Source organism: Schistocerca serialis, chromosome 3, assembly GCF_023864345.2.
Source record: "Schistocerca serialis cubense isolate TAMUIC-IGC-003099 chromosome 3, iqSchSeri2.2, whole genome shotgun sequence".
Taxonomy (NCBI): Eukaryota; Metazoa; Arthropoda; class Insecta; order Orthoptera; family Acrididae; genus Schistocerca; species Schistocerca serialis.
The window spans coordinates 754,268,016-754,284,296 of record NC_064640.1 but is presented as its reverse complement, the minus strand read 5'-3'; the positions used below and the strand labels follow the sequence as shown (position 1 = coordinate 754,284,296).

General features: G+C 39.5%; 1 protein-coding gene across 1 annotated transcript; it reads left to right on the top strand.

Annotated features, from left to right (window-relative positions):
* Nucleotides 1-15,664: 15,664 nt before the first annotated feature.
* LOC126471199 (uncharacterized) lies at nucleotides 15,665-16,033 on the top strand. The gene has a single exon (XM_050099313.1). The coding sequence runs from the start codon at nucleotides 15,665-15,667 to the stop codon at nucleotides 16,031-16,033; it is 369 nt and encodes a 122-aa protein (XP_049955270.1).
* Nucleotides 16,034-16,281: the final 248 nt, after the last annotated feature.

The window sequence follows — 16,281 nt, the reverse complement described above, 5'->3', positions numbered from 1 at the left end:
AGTAAATTTTGCAGTTATGAGTACATAGAAGTGTGCTTGTTACTTAATGCTGGAAAATAGTTCACTTTTAATTTTAACTTAACTGTATGTAGCTCCCCACTGAGAAATTATGAACTCTTTTTGAGGACTCTGGATTCCTTACTGTGCTATCCATGAGACAGCAGCAAGCAGTTACTATCTGCAGTGACTTTGTAGATTTTCTAAAGGATTCTAAAAGAAAAATTATCTGGAAAACTTATTTGGATCCAACAACTTGATCTCAGTAATTAACTTTCCAACACAGGTGGATAAAGACAGTAGGACCCTAATTGATTATATACCTTTGATGGAGCTCAAAGCAAGAAAATAACTGTTTACCCTGTAACAAATGCTCTTTCTGACCATGACGCGCAGTTAGTTAGGATAAATAACATGGTGCCTTACAGTATGGATACCCCTCAATGGAAATTAGAATAATTAATGACACCAGGACATATATTTTTAAGAATAGTTACAGGAGATGACATGGGATGTAATTTATAATGGACCAAATTCTGACATAAAATTTAAACTATTACATGATGAATTCATGGATTAGATTAGATTAGATTAGATTAATACTAGTTCCATGGATCATGAATACGATATTTCATAATGATGTGGAACGAGTCGAATTTTCCAATACATGACATAATTAGGTTAATTTAACAACATACTTAAGTTAATATAACAACTTTATTTTTTTTATATTTTTTTCTTTTTTTTTTCTTAATTTATATCTAAAAATTCCTCTATGGAGTAGAATGATTTGCATATCATTATGCAAAAATAGCTTTCCACATAAGCTAATCAGAATGACACTAAAGAACCACTAAAAAACCATGGCTCACTAGAGGGATTAAAGTATCTTGTGAGAGGAAAACGGAAATGTACCTTTTGGCAAGAACAAGTATGGATCCTGCAGTAGTTGCACAGTACAAAAACTACTCCAGATTACTAACAAAGGTTATTTAAAAAATCAAGGAACATGCACACAATGTCAGAAATGAATACTTCTGATAACAGACTCAAGGCTAATGGAAATGTAATTGAATGAGAGATAGGACAGCCAGCCACAGCACAAGACATCACCACCACTGGACTAAATAGAAGGGCTATACATGATAAGTCACAGATAGAAAATGCATTTGACAATCATTTCTTAAAAATGGTAGAAAGCACAGGGACAAATAATTCAAGTGGAAAATCACAGCAGAATGTTGAAAATGTTGCTTTAATAAAATTCAGTCATATGAATGTATCACCAACATCTCCTGAAATTAGGACAGTTACAAATTTTTTCGATAATGCTCATCTGCTTTTGAGGGTGCTTCCAATGCAGTACAACATACCAGGTGATCAAAAAGGCAGCATAAATTTGAAAATTTGATAGACCACGGAATAATGTAGATAGAGATGTAAAAATTGACACACATGCTTGGAATGACATGGGGTTTTATTAGAACAAAAAAAAAGTTCACAAAGTGTCTGACAGATGGTGCTGGACAGCAAAATGTCAGTGACTGCGCATGACAATCGTGTATAAAAGGAGCTGTAATGAGAGAGAGAATCGGATGCACCAGCAGTCGCAGCATGTTGACATTACCAGAAAAGGTGCTTTTAGCGAAGCTGTATTATCAGAATGGGGAATGTGCTAGTTCAGCATTACGATCCTATCACCATAGGAAGGGGATTCGAATGGGTAAAGGTCCGCTGACAAATGCAGCTGTGGTGAGTATGATTTTGAAGTTCGAAGCCACGGATTGTTTAGACGATAGACCCAGTAGTGGCCGACCAAGCACAAGGCGTAATGCTGCTGAGACAGTTCAGGAAGAAATGGAGACTGTAGCGGGTTCGTCTATGCATGGGGAAGTCAGTGCATGTGCAGTCAGATGTCGCACCAGCATTCCATACACTACTGTTTGGTTGGCACTTAGGCGTACGCTATGATGCTATCCGTACAAAATACATCGGTATCATGAACTTTTTCCTAGCAATTTAGTGAAGAGGGCATTTGTGGTGTGGGCGTTTCAAAAGATGGTGGAAGATGACGATTGGTTGAGTAATTTGTTGTGGACCGACGAAGCTAATTTCATGCTCTTAGGGTCTGTCAATGCCCACAACTGCAGAATTTGGGCTACCGAAAATCCTAGAACTGTCGTGGAAACTCCATTGCACGATGAGAAAGTCACAGTACGGGTTAGATTTACCACATCTGCCATAATTGGGCCTTTTTTCTTCGAGGAAATGCGTGATTCTGGTTTTGTAACTGCTACCATCATGGGTGAGAGGTACGCCAATATGTTAAAGAATCGCATCATCCCCAGCCTGGCTGATAAACCCCTGCTGGAACGTATGATGTTTATGCAGGATGGTGCTCCACCCCATATTGCTAGACACGTGAAAGATCTCTTGCACTCGTCGTTTGGTGATGATCATGTGCTCAGCCACCACTTTCGTCATGCTTGGCCTCCCAGGTCCCCACAACTCAGTCTGTGCGATTATTGGTTTTGGGGTTATCTGAAGTCGCAAGTGTATCGTGATCGACCGACATCTCTAGGGATGCTGAATGACAACATCTGATGCCAATGCCTCACCATAACTACGGACATGCTTTACAGTGTTATTCACAACGTTATTCCTCGACTACAGCTATTGTTGAGGAATGATAGTGGACATATTGAGCATTTCGTGTAAAGAACATCATCTTTGCTTTGCCTTACTTTGTTATGCTAATTATTGCTATTCTGATCAGATGAAGCACCATCTGTCGGACATTTTTTGAACTTTCGTATTTTTTTGGTTCTAATAAAACCCCATGTCATTCCAAGCATGTGTGTCAAATTGTACCTCTCTATCTACATTATTCTGTGATTTATTCTGTTTTCAAATTTATACTGACTTTTTGATCACCCGGTATATGTTCCCATGTAATAATCCCATTCTTATACCAAATATGTAACACATCACTAACTCAGGGCATTTTTACAGAAAGACTGAAATATGCTGTTGTAAAACCCCTCTATAAGAAAGGTGATTAGAGAGATCACAATAACTACAGACCTGTTTCACTGCTAACATTATTCTTCAAAATTTTTGGGAAGGTGATGTATTCTATAATAGTACTCTCCTTAGCAATAATAGTATCCTCACCAAATCATTGTTTGGGTTTCAGAGGGGTTGCTCTACTCATAATGCCCCTTACATGTTCACTCACCAGATCATGCAAGCATAAAATAGCAAATTGGCGCTGGCTGATATTTTCTGCCACCTCTCTAAGGTGCTTGACTGTGTGAATCACAGTATACTCCTAGATAAATTGATGTTTTATGGGACTAATAGTATAGCCAACCAACAGATAATGTCATATCTAACCAAAAGAAAGCAGAAAGTAGCACTTAGTTATTCAAGCAGTATAGTCGAGGGACATAATTCTAACTAGGGAGAAACCACGTATGGGGTTTCCCAAGGTCAATCTTAGATCTGCTACTGTTCTTCATATATGTAAATGATCTTCTGTATAGTATATGACAAGCAGAATTAGTTCTTTTTACAGATGACACTAGTATTATAATCAATCAAAGCATACTTACAGAAAGAGAAGAAATGGTAAACAAAGCTCATAAAAATATCATTGACTTGTTTTCTGCAAATGGTCTCACCATCAATATTAAAGACACAAAATATTCATTTCTACACATCTAGAGGTACTACACCAGTGGTAACTGTAATACCTGGTCAGGAAATAATAAAGAGTGTGAAAACTTCAAAATTCTTAGGGGTCCATATTGATGAGAATTTAAATTGGGAAAAACACATTTTGGAACTTCTAAAGCAACTTAGTTCAGGCACATTTGTGTTTAGAATCATTGTAAATCGTGAGGAGATATAAATCTCTGAGCTGACATATTTTTGTTCAATAATGTCATATGGAATAATGTCCTGGGGTAACTCATCTTTAAGAAAGAAAGTCCTCCTTGTGCAAAACATGCTGTAAGAATAATATGTGGTAGTCACGCAGGATCATCTTGTAGACATCTATTTAAGGAGTTTGGCATTCTGACTACTGCTTCACAGTATATTTATTCTCTCATGACGTTTATTATAAATAATCTACTACAGTTCAAAAGGAACAATAGTGTACATAGTTAGAATATGAGAAGGAAGAATGACAATGAATACTCCACATTAAGGTTGTCTTTAGCAAAAAAAGGGGTGCACAATACTACACCAAAAATTTTTGATCACTTACCCAGCGATATAAAATTTCTGACAAGACAGCAAAGTAAAATCTGAAAACAAACTGAGAGAGTTCATCTTTGAAAACTCCTTCTATTTCATAGAAGTAGTTCTATTACTGTAATGTGTAAAAGGTGGTAGGTATGAATTACTAACTCATATCTGTAGATATCTTTTTCTATTTGTAAAAAAGATCTTAGAAATGTTTAGAATGTGACCCTATGTACAAATTAATTTGCAATGTGAATGTAGAATAACTTGTTCCCCATCATTACCATCTATCGTGCAAAATGATCCATGGATCATGTAACTAACTCCCCCAATGATTTTTACCCCCCTTCCCACCTGCGTACCCTCCCCCCCCCCCCTCCACCACCCCACAATTACCTCTAGTACTAAATTGATGAGCCCTTGGTGTCTCAGAATATGTCCTAACAACTTAACAATTGATCCCTTCTTCTAGTCAGATTATGACACAAGTATCTTTGCTCCCCAGTTCTTTTCAGTACTTCCTCATTAGTTAAGTAATCTACCCACCTAATCTTTACCATTCCTCTGTAGCACCACAATCCAAAAGCTTCTGTTCTCTCCTGGTCTACACTGTTTATCAACCATGTTTCACTTCCATACACGACTACTCTCCATACAAATACTTTCAGAAAACACTTCCTGGCACTTAAACCTATACTGGATATTAACGAATTTCTCTTCTTCAAAAATGCTTTTCTTGTCATAGCCAGTCTACATTTTATATCCCCTCTACTTCAGCCATCATCAGTTATTTTGGTGCCCAAACAGCAAAACTCATCTACTACTTTAAGTGTCTCATTCCTAATCTAACTCCATTCTTTGGTTAGGACTGGTTTCCTGTCTGAGCACTTGGTATTCATACAAGTGGTTCTCTTTTCTCCAAAGGCCTGTTTAATTTTCCTATTGGCTGTATCTGTCTTTTACATTTCTCTTCTAGCTGTTCCTGCTTAGCCATTTTACACTTCCTGTCAATCTAATTTTTTAGGTATTTGAATTCCCTTTTGCCTGCTTCATTTACTGTATTTTATATTTTATCCTTTTAACAGTTAAATTCAATATCTCTTGTCCTATCCATGGATGTCTACTAGACCTTGTCTATTTACCCATTTGATCTTCTCCTGCCTTAACTATTTCAAAGCTATTCATTTTCCTTCTACTGTATTCCTTTCCCCTGTTCTTGTCAATCACTCCCTAATGCTCCTTATGAAACTCTCACCAACTTCCAGTTCTTTCAGGTTATCCAGGTTCCACCTCCTTGATTTCCAACCTTTTTGCAATGTCTTCAGTTTTAATCTACAGTTCAAAACCAAGAAATTGTGTTCAGAATCCACATTTGCCCTGGAAATATCTTACAATTTAAAATCTGGCTCGAAAACCTCTGTCTTACCACTTAAGCGCCAAAGAAACTGGCACAGGCATTTGTATTCAAATACAGACATATGTAAATAGGCAGAATATGGTACTGCAGTTGGCAACACCTATAGAAGACAGCAAGTGTCTGTCACTGGTGTTATTTCAGTTACTGCTGCTACAATCACAATTTATGAAGATTTAAGTGAGTTTGAACATGGTGTTATAGTTGGTGCATGAGTGATGGGACACAGCATGTCTGAGGTAGTGATGAAGTGGGGATTTCCCCACATGACTATTTCACGAGTGTTCCATGAATATCAGGAATCTGGTAAAACATCAAATCTCTGACATCGCTGTGGCTGGAAAAAGATCCTGCAAGAATGGGATCAACAAAGACTGAAGAGAATTGTGCAATGTGACAGAGGTGCAACTCTTCCCCAAATCACTTCAGATTTCAGTGCTGGGCCATCAACAAGTGCGAGTGTGCAAACCATTCAACGAAACATTATTGTATGGGCTTTTGGAGCCAAAAGCCCACTTGTATACCCTTGATGACTGCATGACACAAAGCATTATGCCTTGCCGGGGCCCATCAATATCGACATTGGATTTCTGATGACTGGAAACATGCTACCTAGTCGAACGAGTCTCACTTCAAATTGCATCGAGTGGATGAACATGTATGGGCACAGAGAGGACCTCATGAATCCATGAATCCATGGACCCTGCATGTCAGCAGGGGACTGTTCAAGATGGTGGAGCCTCTGTAATGGTGTGGAGCATGTGCAGTCGGAGTGATATGGGACCCCTGATAAGTCTAGTTACAACTCTGAAAGGTGACATGTACGTGAGCATCCTGTCTGATCAACTGCATCCATTCATGTCCATCAGAGATTCCAACAGATTTGGGCAATTCCAGCAGGACAATGCAACATACCGCAAATCTAGAAATTCCACGGAGTGGTCCAGGGACACTCTTCTGCGTTTAAACACTTCTGCTGGCCATAAAACACCCCAGACATGAACATTATTGAGCATATTTGGGATGCCTTGCAACGTGCTGTTCAGAAGAGACTAACACTCCCATGTACTCTCAGAGATTTGTGGACAGCTCTGCAGTATTTATGGTGTCAGTTCTCTCCAGCACTACTTCAGACACTAGTTGAGTCCATGCTATGCTGTGTTGTGGCACTTCTGTGTGCTCGCAGGGGCTCTACGCAATATAAGGCAGGTGACCAGTTTCTTTGGCTTTTCAGTGTATAATCAGTCTGAAACCTTTCAGTGCCTCCTGGTCTCTTCCATGTATACTAACCTTTTTTCATGGTTTCAAAACTATGTATTAGCAATGATTAAATTATGCTCTGTGCAAAATTCTACCAGGCAACCTTATTCATTCCTTTCCCTCAGTCCATATTCACTTACTATTTCTCCTTTTCTTCCTTTTCCTACTATCAAATTCCAGTCTTCCTTTACTATTAAATTTCATTTCCCTTAACTATCTGAATAATTCCTGTTATCTCATTATACATTTCTTCAATCTCTTCATCATCTGTGGAGCTAGTTGCCATATAAACTTGTACTACTATTGGCTGCAATAATGCATTCACTATGCTGTTCTTAGTAACTTATCAGCTTTCCTATTTTCTTATTCATTATTAACCTATAGCTGCATTACCTCTACTTGATTTTGTAAATGTAACTCTGTATTCATCTGACCAGAAGCCCTTTTCCTCTTATCACTGAACTTCACTAATTCCCAATATATCTAACTTCAACCAATCAATTTTCCTTTCCAAATTTTCTAACCTACCTGCCCTATTAAGGGACCTAACATTCCACACTCTGATCTGCCGAATGCTAGTTTTGTTTCTCCTGATGACAGCATCCTCCTGAGTAGTCCCCGCATAGAGATCCAAATGGGGTACTATTTTATCTCTGAAATCTTTTTCCCACAAGGATACCATCACCATTTAACCATACAGTAGAGCTGCATGACTTTGGGAAAAATTACAGCTGTAGTTTCCCCTCACTTTCAGCCATTCGCAGTATCAGCACAGCAAGGCCATTTTGACTGATATTAAAAGGCCAGACCAGTCAATCATCAAAAGTGCTGTCCCTGCAGGTACCGAAAAGGCTGCTGCCCCTCTTCAGGAGCCACATGTTCGTCTGGCCTCTAACAGATACCCCTCTGTTGTGACTGACCCCACAGTACATCATCTTTCTGTGTCGCTGATGCCTGCAATCCTCCACATCAAAGGTGAGGTCTGTGGTTCATGGGGGGAATAAATAGACACAATTACTTTTTCTAAACTTGAGTACCATATATTAATTTCAAATGCACACCACTCTCCAATCTGGACTACACCCTTGAGGGAATGAACAAAGTGGTATCAGGAGCAGCATGCTGAAATTACTCAGTTTTTGGCTTTGAGGTGTGACATACTAGTTAGTAAGTGATGAGTAAATGGATGAAACCGTTGGGTGAGGATATCCAGCTCTGCGCTGTTATGCAACGGATGAGTGCTTATTGCAGTCAATCTGGACTATCCACTGCAGTGTACCAACAGCTGCTACTGACATCTTGCAAGGCTGGTAGACCTTGCCATAGCATCTGCTGCCTTCACACAAGGCCATATCATGGGTACAACAACTGAGTGCCACACTGACACAGGGTGTCACTGCCATGCCATTGCCTGACACTGCCACACTGTGCATTGATCAACAAATGTAGGTTGAAAGCTTTGCTTCTAGAGAGAAGATACAGATGCTACCAGAGTTGTCATCAAGGGCTTTTGACAATTGTTCTGACATGTGTAGTTTAAAGGTATGTGCACCACCAGGTCACAGAGTCAGCTAGAGACATAACAAGAAATATCAACTTGGGATCAACGATGATTTGTTAAGGGTCCTTAATGACTCATTAACAAATGCAGCACCCCAAAGCAGCATTGTGCCTGCAGCTAGCCTTACTTCCCCACTGATGGTTCTGTCCCAGCCTGTAACTGATGTTGCAACGGGTTCATTGGTACCAACCTTCAGAGGTAAACAAATCAAAACTGTTCATACTTTCATATAAAATTTAATGGATGTAAAGAAACTGTCCACATGGAGTGACAAAGTGTTGGTAGATGTCAGCAGCCTGAGGTTGCAAGGACAGGCTCATGCTCAGGTAAATGCTGTGGAACAACTGAGAAATATTAAGGCATTTGATAACTTTGCAACAGGGTGTAGCAGACAGATACAGAGATGAGCATAGCGTTAGCTACTACAGGGACAAACTTTCCACCATACAGCACAGTTCCAGACAGGATTTAGAATATTTTGCTGATTGAATAACGGTTGTGTTGTGTCATACATACAGGGTGACAATTATTGAAATATATGAAATAAAATTGCCATAACTTCCAAACAGTTTGCAGTAGGACATTCAAACTGCATGGTTGGCCATGGGACATGATGAGAATTTCAGTGTAAATATGGTTTGGTTTAGTGACAAAGCCCACTTTCAGTTGGATTGTTTTATCAGTGAGGAAAATTGGTACATTTGGCGGATTGAGAAACCACATTTCATTATCAAGAAGTCTCTTCACCCTCAGCCGGTGACTGTGTGATGTGCAATGTCCAGTCATGAAATAGTTGGTGCGACATTCCTTTATGGCACGATGACTACCAAATGGTACAAGAAGGTTTTGGAAGATGACTTCATTCCCAATATCCAAAGTCACCCTGATTTCGTTAAGATGTGGTTCATGCAAGACAGAACTCAACCCTATCGGAGCAGGAGAGTGTTTGATGTCTTGGAGGAACACTTTGGGGCCAACATTCTGGCTCTGGCTTGGGCTTCAATTGGCCACCATATTCTCCAGATCTGAACACATGTGACTCCTTTTTGTGGTTCTGTATTAAAGACAAGGTGCACAGCAATAACCCCAAAATGATTTCTGAGCTTAAATCAGCCATTCAGAAGGTCATTGGCAGCATTGATGTTCCAACACTTCAGTGGGTCATGGAGAATTTTGCTATTCTTCTCCAACACATCATCACCAATGGTGGCAGACATCACAAACATATCATAACCTAAATGTGAATATCTGTACTGATGTTTACATGTTGAATAACGCCATAGTTAGTAACTAATTTACCTTTTTCCATACAGTTCTATAACTGTCACCCTGGATGTACTTAGGAAAAGCGACAAAAGCAACAAGGTACCACTAAGTGGAGCAGAGGCCTGCTTTATAGATGTATTTGTTCAGGGGACTGACCAACAGGTAGTTGCTGAGGTGAAGTATTCTGTGCAAAGTGTCCTGGCAATTCATCCAGTCTTTCACTAGAGTAAACCTCATCAGTTATGGACTCATTGCTGAAATACACTGCACTCATTGGAAATGGCCAAGTCACAAGGTTTTTGAGTGTTTGACACTGTCATGTGCCTATTGCAGAAGGATTGGACATGAGAGAGCAAATTGTCAGTCTCTACACTATCGCTCAGCTAACAAAATAGACTAACGCTAGTGCCACTAATCTAAATTAGAAAAGTGCAGTTTTGTGCAAACACAAAACCTGTAGGCGATACAATTTTGGCAGATGGTGTAAGACCAGACTAGCAGTTAATGGATGCTGTGAACGATTTAACAGTCCTGAGGAATATTAAAGAACTACAATCATTTCCCAGGTTAACAAATTCCTATTGTCATTTTGTGGTGAGAATGTGAGAGTGCCATGTTAAAGCTGAAAGAACAGATACTTGTGTCGAAGGCTATCCATAAGTGCATACTGCAACAGTGTTATGATAACATACTGGCGTGTCATAATGGAAGATGTGCTACGTAAGCACGGGTGGCAGTCAATTATGGGTGAGGTGTGTCATAATGGGAAAAGTGCTATGCAACTGCACATGGCAGGCCATTATTGGTGGCCACAATGAAAGAAAGATGTCAGTGAATACATTCCAAATTGAAACTTACTGGTGGATTCAAACTGTGTGCCGGACCGAGACTCGAACTCGTGGGCAAGTGCAAGTGCAAGTGGTAGAGCACTTGCCCGTGAAAGGAAAAGGTCACGAGTTCGAGTCTCAGTCTGGCACACAGTTTTAATCCACCAGGAAGTTTCATATCAGCGCACACTCCACTGCAGAGTGAAAATCTCATTCTGCAGACATTTAAAACTGTCTCCCATGTGGGAAGAGAGCACAAGGGCAAAGACTGAATATACTTCTTCAAGCTCTACCTGGCAGCACGATATTTTGAAATCGTGGCACACAGTATCATCAGACCATTTCCCACAATAGCCCAAAATAATTGATTTGTTTCATCTATCACTGACCATTTCTTGTGCTATCTCATTATGATACCAGCTGAAGACATGACTGCAGAGACAGGTGTGAAAGCATTCATCACTCATTTAGTACTACCATATGAGAGCCCAGGGGCCATTATAGATCAAGGCACCTGTTTTATGTCCAGTCTTATGGTACAGACATGTTGACTAATTAAATCTTACTGATACACGGTCCAACCACATCCAACATTATGATTTTCTGATATGGCTTTGATGTTGGATGACGTCTGACATGTTTCCATTATTGTGCATTCCATTTGCACCGCTGTTGGAATTCACTAGGCACATGGCAGCACTTAGTACAAAGATGTTGCATTTGCATGTTTCTAGTAGGATACTGGCCGGTAGATGAAGTAATGATGATGTTACCAGATGGCTTCTCAGAGACACTGAGGAGGAAGGAAAATTTAGTGATGAAAGTGATTGGGAAGAAACTTCTACCAAGTGCAGTGATATGAGTTCTAGTGAATCAGAAACTACTGATGGAGTGGAAAGCGATAAAGCAAACAAGTGTAGAACTACACTATTTCACCCTAAGAGTAATGGCCACATTGAACACATTGATAAAACTGCTGATCAAATGTTGTCTTATTATGTGAGCATTTCACACTCAGACTTGTATTTGTAATTTCATTACCAAGATACATGAAGCAACAGGACTGAGTCCTGTTGAGATCAGTTACATTTACCCAATGGGTTTCCCGTTAGAACTTATAAAGTTGCAATCAGGAATAAATTACAGCAATGTGAAGCACCTGGCTAAAAGACTGAAGTTGAAAGGGATTTCTGCAGAACAATGTAGCCACTTCATGGAAGCAACAACTCCACAGCCAAAAGAATGCTAGGTTACCACTATACCAAGTAGGAGATTATGTGATGTTATGACAAACTGCTGTGAAACCAGGTAGAACTAAGAAATGCACACTGAGGTGACAAAAGTTATGGGATAGCAACAAGCACACATACAGATGGCAATAGTACTGCATACACCAGGTTAAATGGGCATGGGAATGACAGAGCTGTCATTTATACTCAGGTCATTCATGTGAAAAGGTTTCAGCATGATTATGGCTGGATGATGGGAACTAACAGACTCTGAATGCAGAGTGGTAGTTGGAGCAAGGTGCATTGGACATTCCATTTGGAAATTGTTAGACAATTTAACATTCTGAGATCTACAGTCTCAAGAGTGTGACTAGAAGACCAAATTTCAGTCATTACATGTCACCATGGACAATACAGTGGCTGACAGCTTTTATTTCATCACCGAGACCAGCAGTGTTTGTATAGAGTTGTCAGTGCTAACAGACAAGCAACTCTGTATGAAATAACTGCAGAAATCAATGTGGGACACATCCATTGGGACAGTGAGGCAAAATATGGCACTAATGAGCTACAGAAATAGATGACCTACAAGAGCACCTTTGCTAACAGCATGATACCAACAGCAGCACCTCTCCTGGGCTGATGACCCTATTGGTTGGACCCTAGATGACTGGAAACCATGGTCTTGTCAGATGAGCTATGATTTAAGCTGGTAAGAGCTGTTGGTATGGTTTGTGTGTGGTGAAGCCATGAATCCAAGTTGTCAACAACACACTGTGCAAACTGGTGGTGGCTCACTAATGATTTGGCTGTAGTTACTTGGAATGGACTGGGACTTATGGTCTGTCTCAACTGACCTTCGCCTGTAAATGGCTATGTTTGGCTACTTAGAAACTATTTGCAGCCAATCATGAACTTCATGTTCCCAACGGGGGTGGAACTTTTATGGATGACAATGTATCATCTCACCCGGCCACAATTCTTGATGACTGATCTGAAGAATGTTTTGAATAATTCAAGCGAATGATTTGGCCGCCCAGATTGACTAATATGGATCCCACTGAACATTTATTGGGCATAATCAAGGATTCAGTTTGTGAACAAAATCTGACACAGGCTACACTTTTGCAGTTATGGATGGCTATAGAGGAAGCATGGCTCAATATTTCTGCAGCAGACTTTTTGAATCCATGCTGTGTCTAGTTGCTACACTACACTGGGAAAAAGGACGTCCGATATGATATCAGGAAGTACCCATGACTTTTGTCGTCTCTGTGTATGAGCTCTGGTATGGACCATTTCACATATTGCATTTCATGTTGCCTTTCAGTGGCAGATTACAGCTTCCAGGTCAGTAGATTGTAGTTCATTTTGATTGCTTAACCAAGTATAAAGGTGTTGATACACCATCTGCTGTAATGGATCCAGCAAAACTCAGGAAGAACCATTCAGAAGAGAGGCCAATGTGCACTAAAACTGTTACACAGCAGCCTATGAGTTCCAAGCACTATAATTTATGTTCCACCCCTATATACAATTTACAGCCTAGAAATTAAGAACAAATCTTATCTTAAGTCTTAGGTTGGATATAATCTCTGTATTTTATGTGTCACTCTATTCTTTAGCTATACTTATGATTCTGTTGTGCACTTTTTCTCAGTCAGGCCCTGATTAGGTACAATATTTAGCTTATATGTTGTATTTGTGCCACTCTTGTAAAGATGTCTCTTGCTTTATAGGTTTTTAAGCATGTTAGCTAGATATTACTAATGCCTGTACAGAACTTCTTCCCCACTGGATTATTGCTATTGGTAATAGCCTGTCCATTGTGGACATACTGCCTTCTTTAAATGACACCAGTCCTACAGTTGAAGTCTTTTACTCTGCTCTGTGGTACTTCCGTGTTTTAATGAGGTAGTAACTTGATTCCATTTGGTTAGAAAGCCCCTGTGCTATTAATGCATCATTACTTTTATATCTGTACATTAAATCCTCCCTGTTATTCTAGAATTAGCCAGTATATTGTTTCCAGCTTTGATTTGTTCATTTACTTGTTTCTCTACATTTTATTATGTGGCTCTATTACTGAATGGTTTTGTCACATCATTGTTTTATTTTCGTATGTTGAGACATTGTTGCTAAGTGGTTTTCACTGTTGTCTGTATGGCAAAGTTAGGTTCAAAGTTTAATAAATTTGAAAACTTGCAATGCAAAAGCACAGATTACAAGCTGTTTTCATGGAGAAGGCTCCCACATTGTTTTAAATTAATCTGCAGAAATAGCATACCACTTTTCAGTGAACCAACCCACCTATTGTTCAACCACTGCCGAATAAGCACAACCCAGCAGCACTCCAAGCGCCCAGTCTCCTAGTAGGCATTAGTGATGCGATTCAGCACCTTTAATTGCACATGAGTGCCACCATTCTGCAGTCTTTGTAAGATCTGATTTTCTTGGAGCATAGTGAAGACAGTTTATTGCCTCATATGCAGCAAATTCAATTGGTCTCTAACTGATAGTACAGTTAATGTGTGGCAACTATCAACCAAGTCAGATATAACATTTTTGTTTTGTAAGCTCTTTGTGAGCAGTCGGTGCTCTCGCACAAAATGGTCAACACATGTACCGAGAATCAAGAGATGTGTATATCTGTATATGCGTGCTTTGGATCAATAAAATAGTGTTTATTGCATGTGGTATAGTGTAGGGTAAACTGAGGTTAACTGGTCATGGAAGTTAACTGAGCCACTCTATTAAAAATTAACAAGCAGGGAAATTTTAGTCTACGGAAAATTTGGTATTTAAAGTTGGCAGCCTTCCATTACTTCATGTGATATTTTGGTGCCTGAAGCTGGTTACTGTAGTATTATTAACCATAGTTGTGTTTTCAAGGTTCGAGGTAAATGTTTTGCTACTTGTGTTTTTCTTCTGCCTGCAGTCATTGAGTATCAAATAAGTTGGCAATACTTTCATGTAAAAGTATGTTTTTAAAGGCTTCATTACATATCTTATTTCCAAACAGTCTTTTGGTTGAGGTTATGCTATTGCACAATATATTTCATGAGTGTATGTGGGGTTAAGTGCCCACACATTTTGGGGTTAACTGGTCAGTGGTCCAGTTAACTCCACTGAAAACTTGCCTTATAATTACACTTATACTTACTACTGCATGTAAACAGAATTGCAGGGTTCATAATGCCAAGAATTAGGTAGTGAACTACCAGTCACAGAGATTATCCACCAGAACTGCTGAAAGACACAGTCAGTCAACATATCCATGAATAAGTGTCTTTGCAAAAATTAGAAAGAAGTATGGGTATTCCTAGATCAACCCTTAAATGATTCATAGGAAAGGCTGTTCATCTAGGAGTTGACAATATAAATTTTAGGCCATCAAATGAACATCTATGAATTTTCACACAAGAGGAGGAAAAAACAGTGGCTGACTATATTACTACTGCATGCAATATCCATTATGGCTTAAAAAACAAAAACTACAATGGTTCTGGCTTATGAATATGCTAAGAGGTGTGGAAAATCTGTACCACAGAACTGGGAAAGAGAGAAAATGGCAGGACTGGAATGGCTCAGGGCATTTATGAAACGAAACAGACTTTCATTACGAATGCCAGAACAGACAAGTATATCAAGGGCCACTAGCTTCACAGAGTCAAATGTGGAAGTGTTCTTTGACAATCTGATTTACCTTAAAGCAAAATACAGGTTTGAACCACAAGAAATATACAATCTGGATGAGGCTGCAGCAACCACTGTGCACAAACCACCTGAAGTATTGGAACAGACTGGGTGCAGAACAGTTGGACAAGCTACATCTGCTAAAAGATGATCACTTGTGACAATGGTTGCAATAATCAGTGCTTCTGCAACAGCTGTGCCACCATTCCTTGTGTTTCCTAGGGTGCATTTTAAAGATAACGTGCTGCATAATGCCCCGCCAGGCTCTGGAGTTGAACCCACTGCCTCAGGCTGGATGAACAGTGAACTATTTTTACCAGTCCTGCTGCTCTTAGTAAAACATGAAAGTCCTACAAAGGAACATCCTAAGCTCATCATTCTTGAGAATCATGAAAGCCACACAAGCATAGCAGCAATATCATATGCAAAAGGAAATGGAATTATTTTGCTTACTTTGCCTCCTCACACAAGTCATAAGCTACAACCTCTGGATGTCAGATTTTTGCATCTTTCAAGAAGTTCTATAATATAGCATATTGTGATCTTATGGCAGATACAGGAAGATCTATCATGATCTATGATGTTGTTGGCCTGGTTGGCAGAGCTTTTCCCCTTGCATTCACCAGCCGAAATATATGCAGTGGTTTTAGGGCATGTGGTATTGAACAACTAAACAGAAACATTTTTCGACCTGAAGACTATCTTCCTACTTATTTAACTAATCAGCATTTGCCCACTGAATCTAACCAGAGAAATGATATGCCATCTACTTCCACTGTT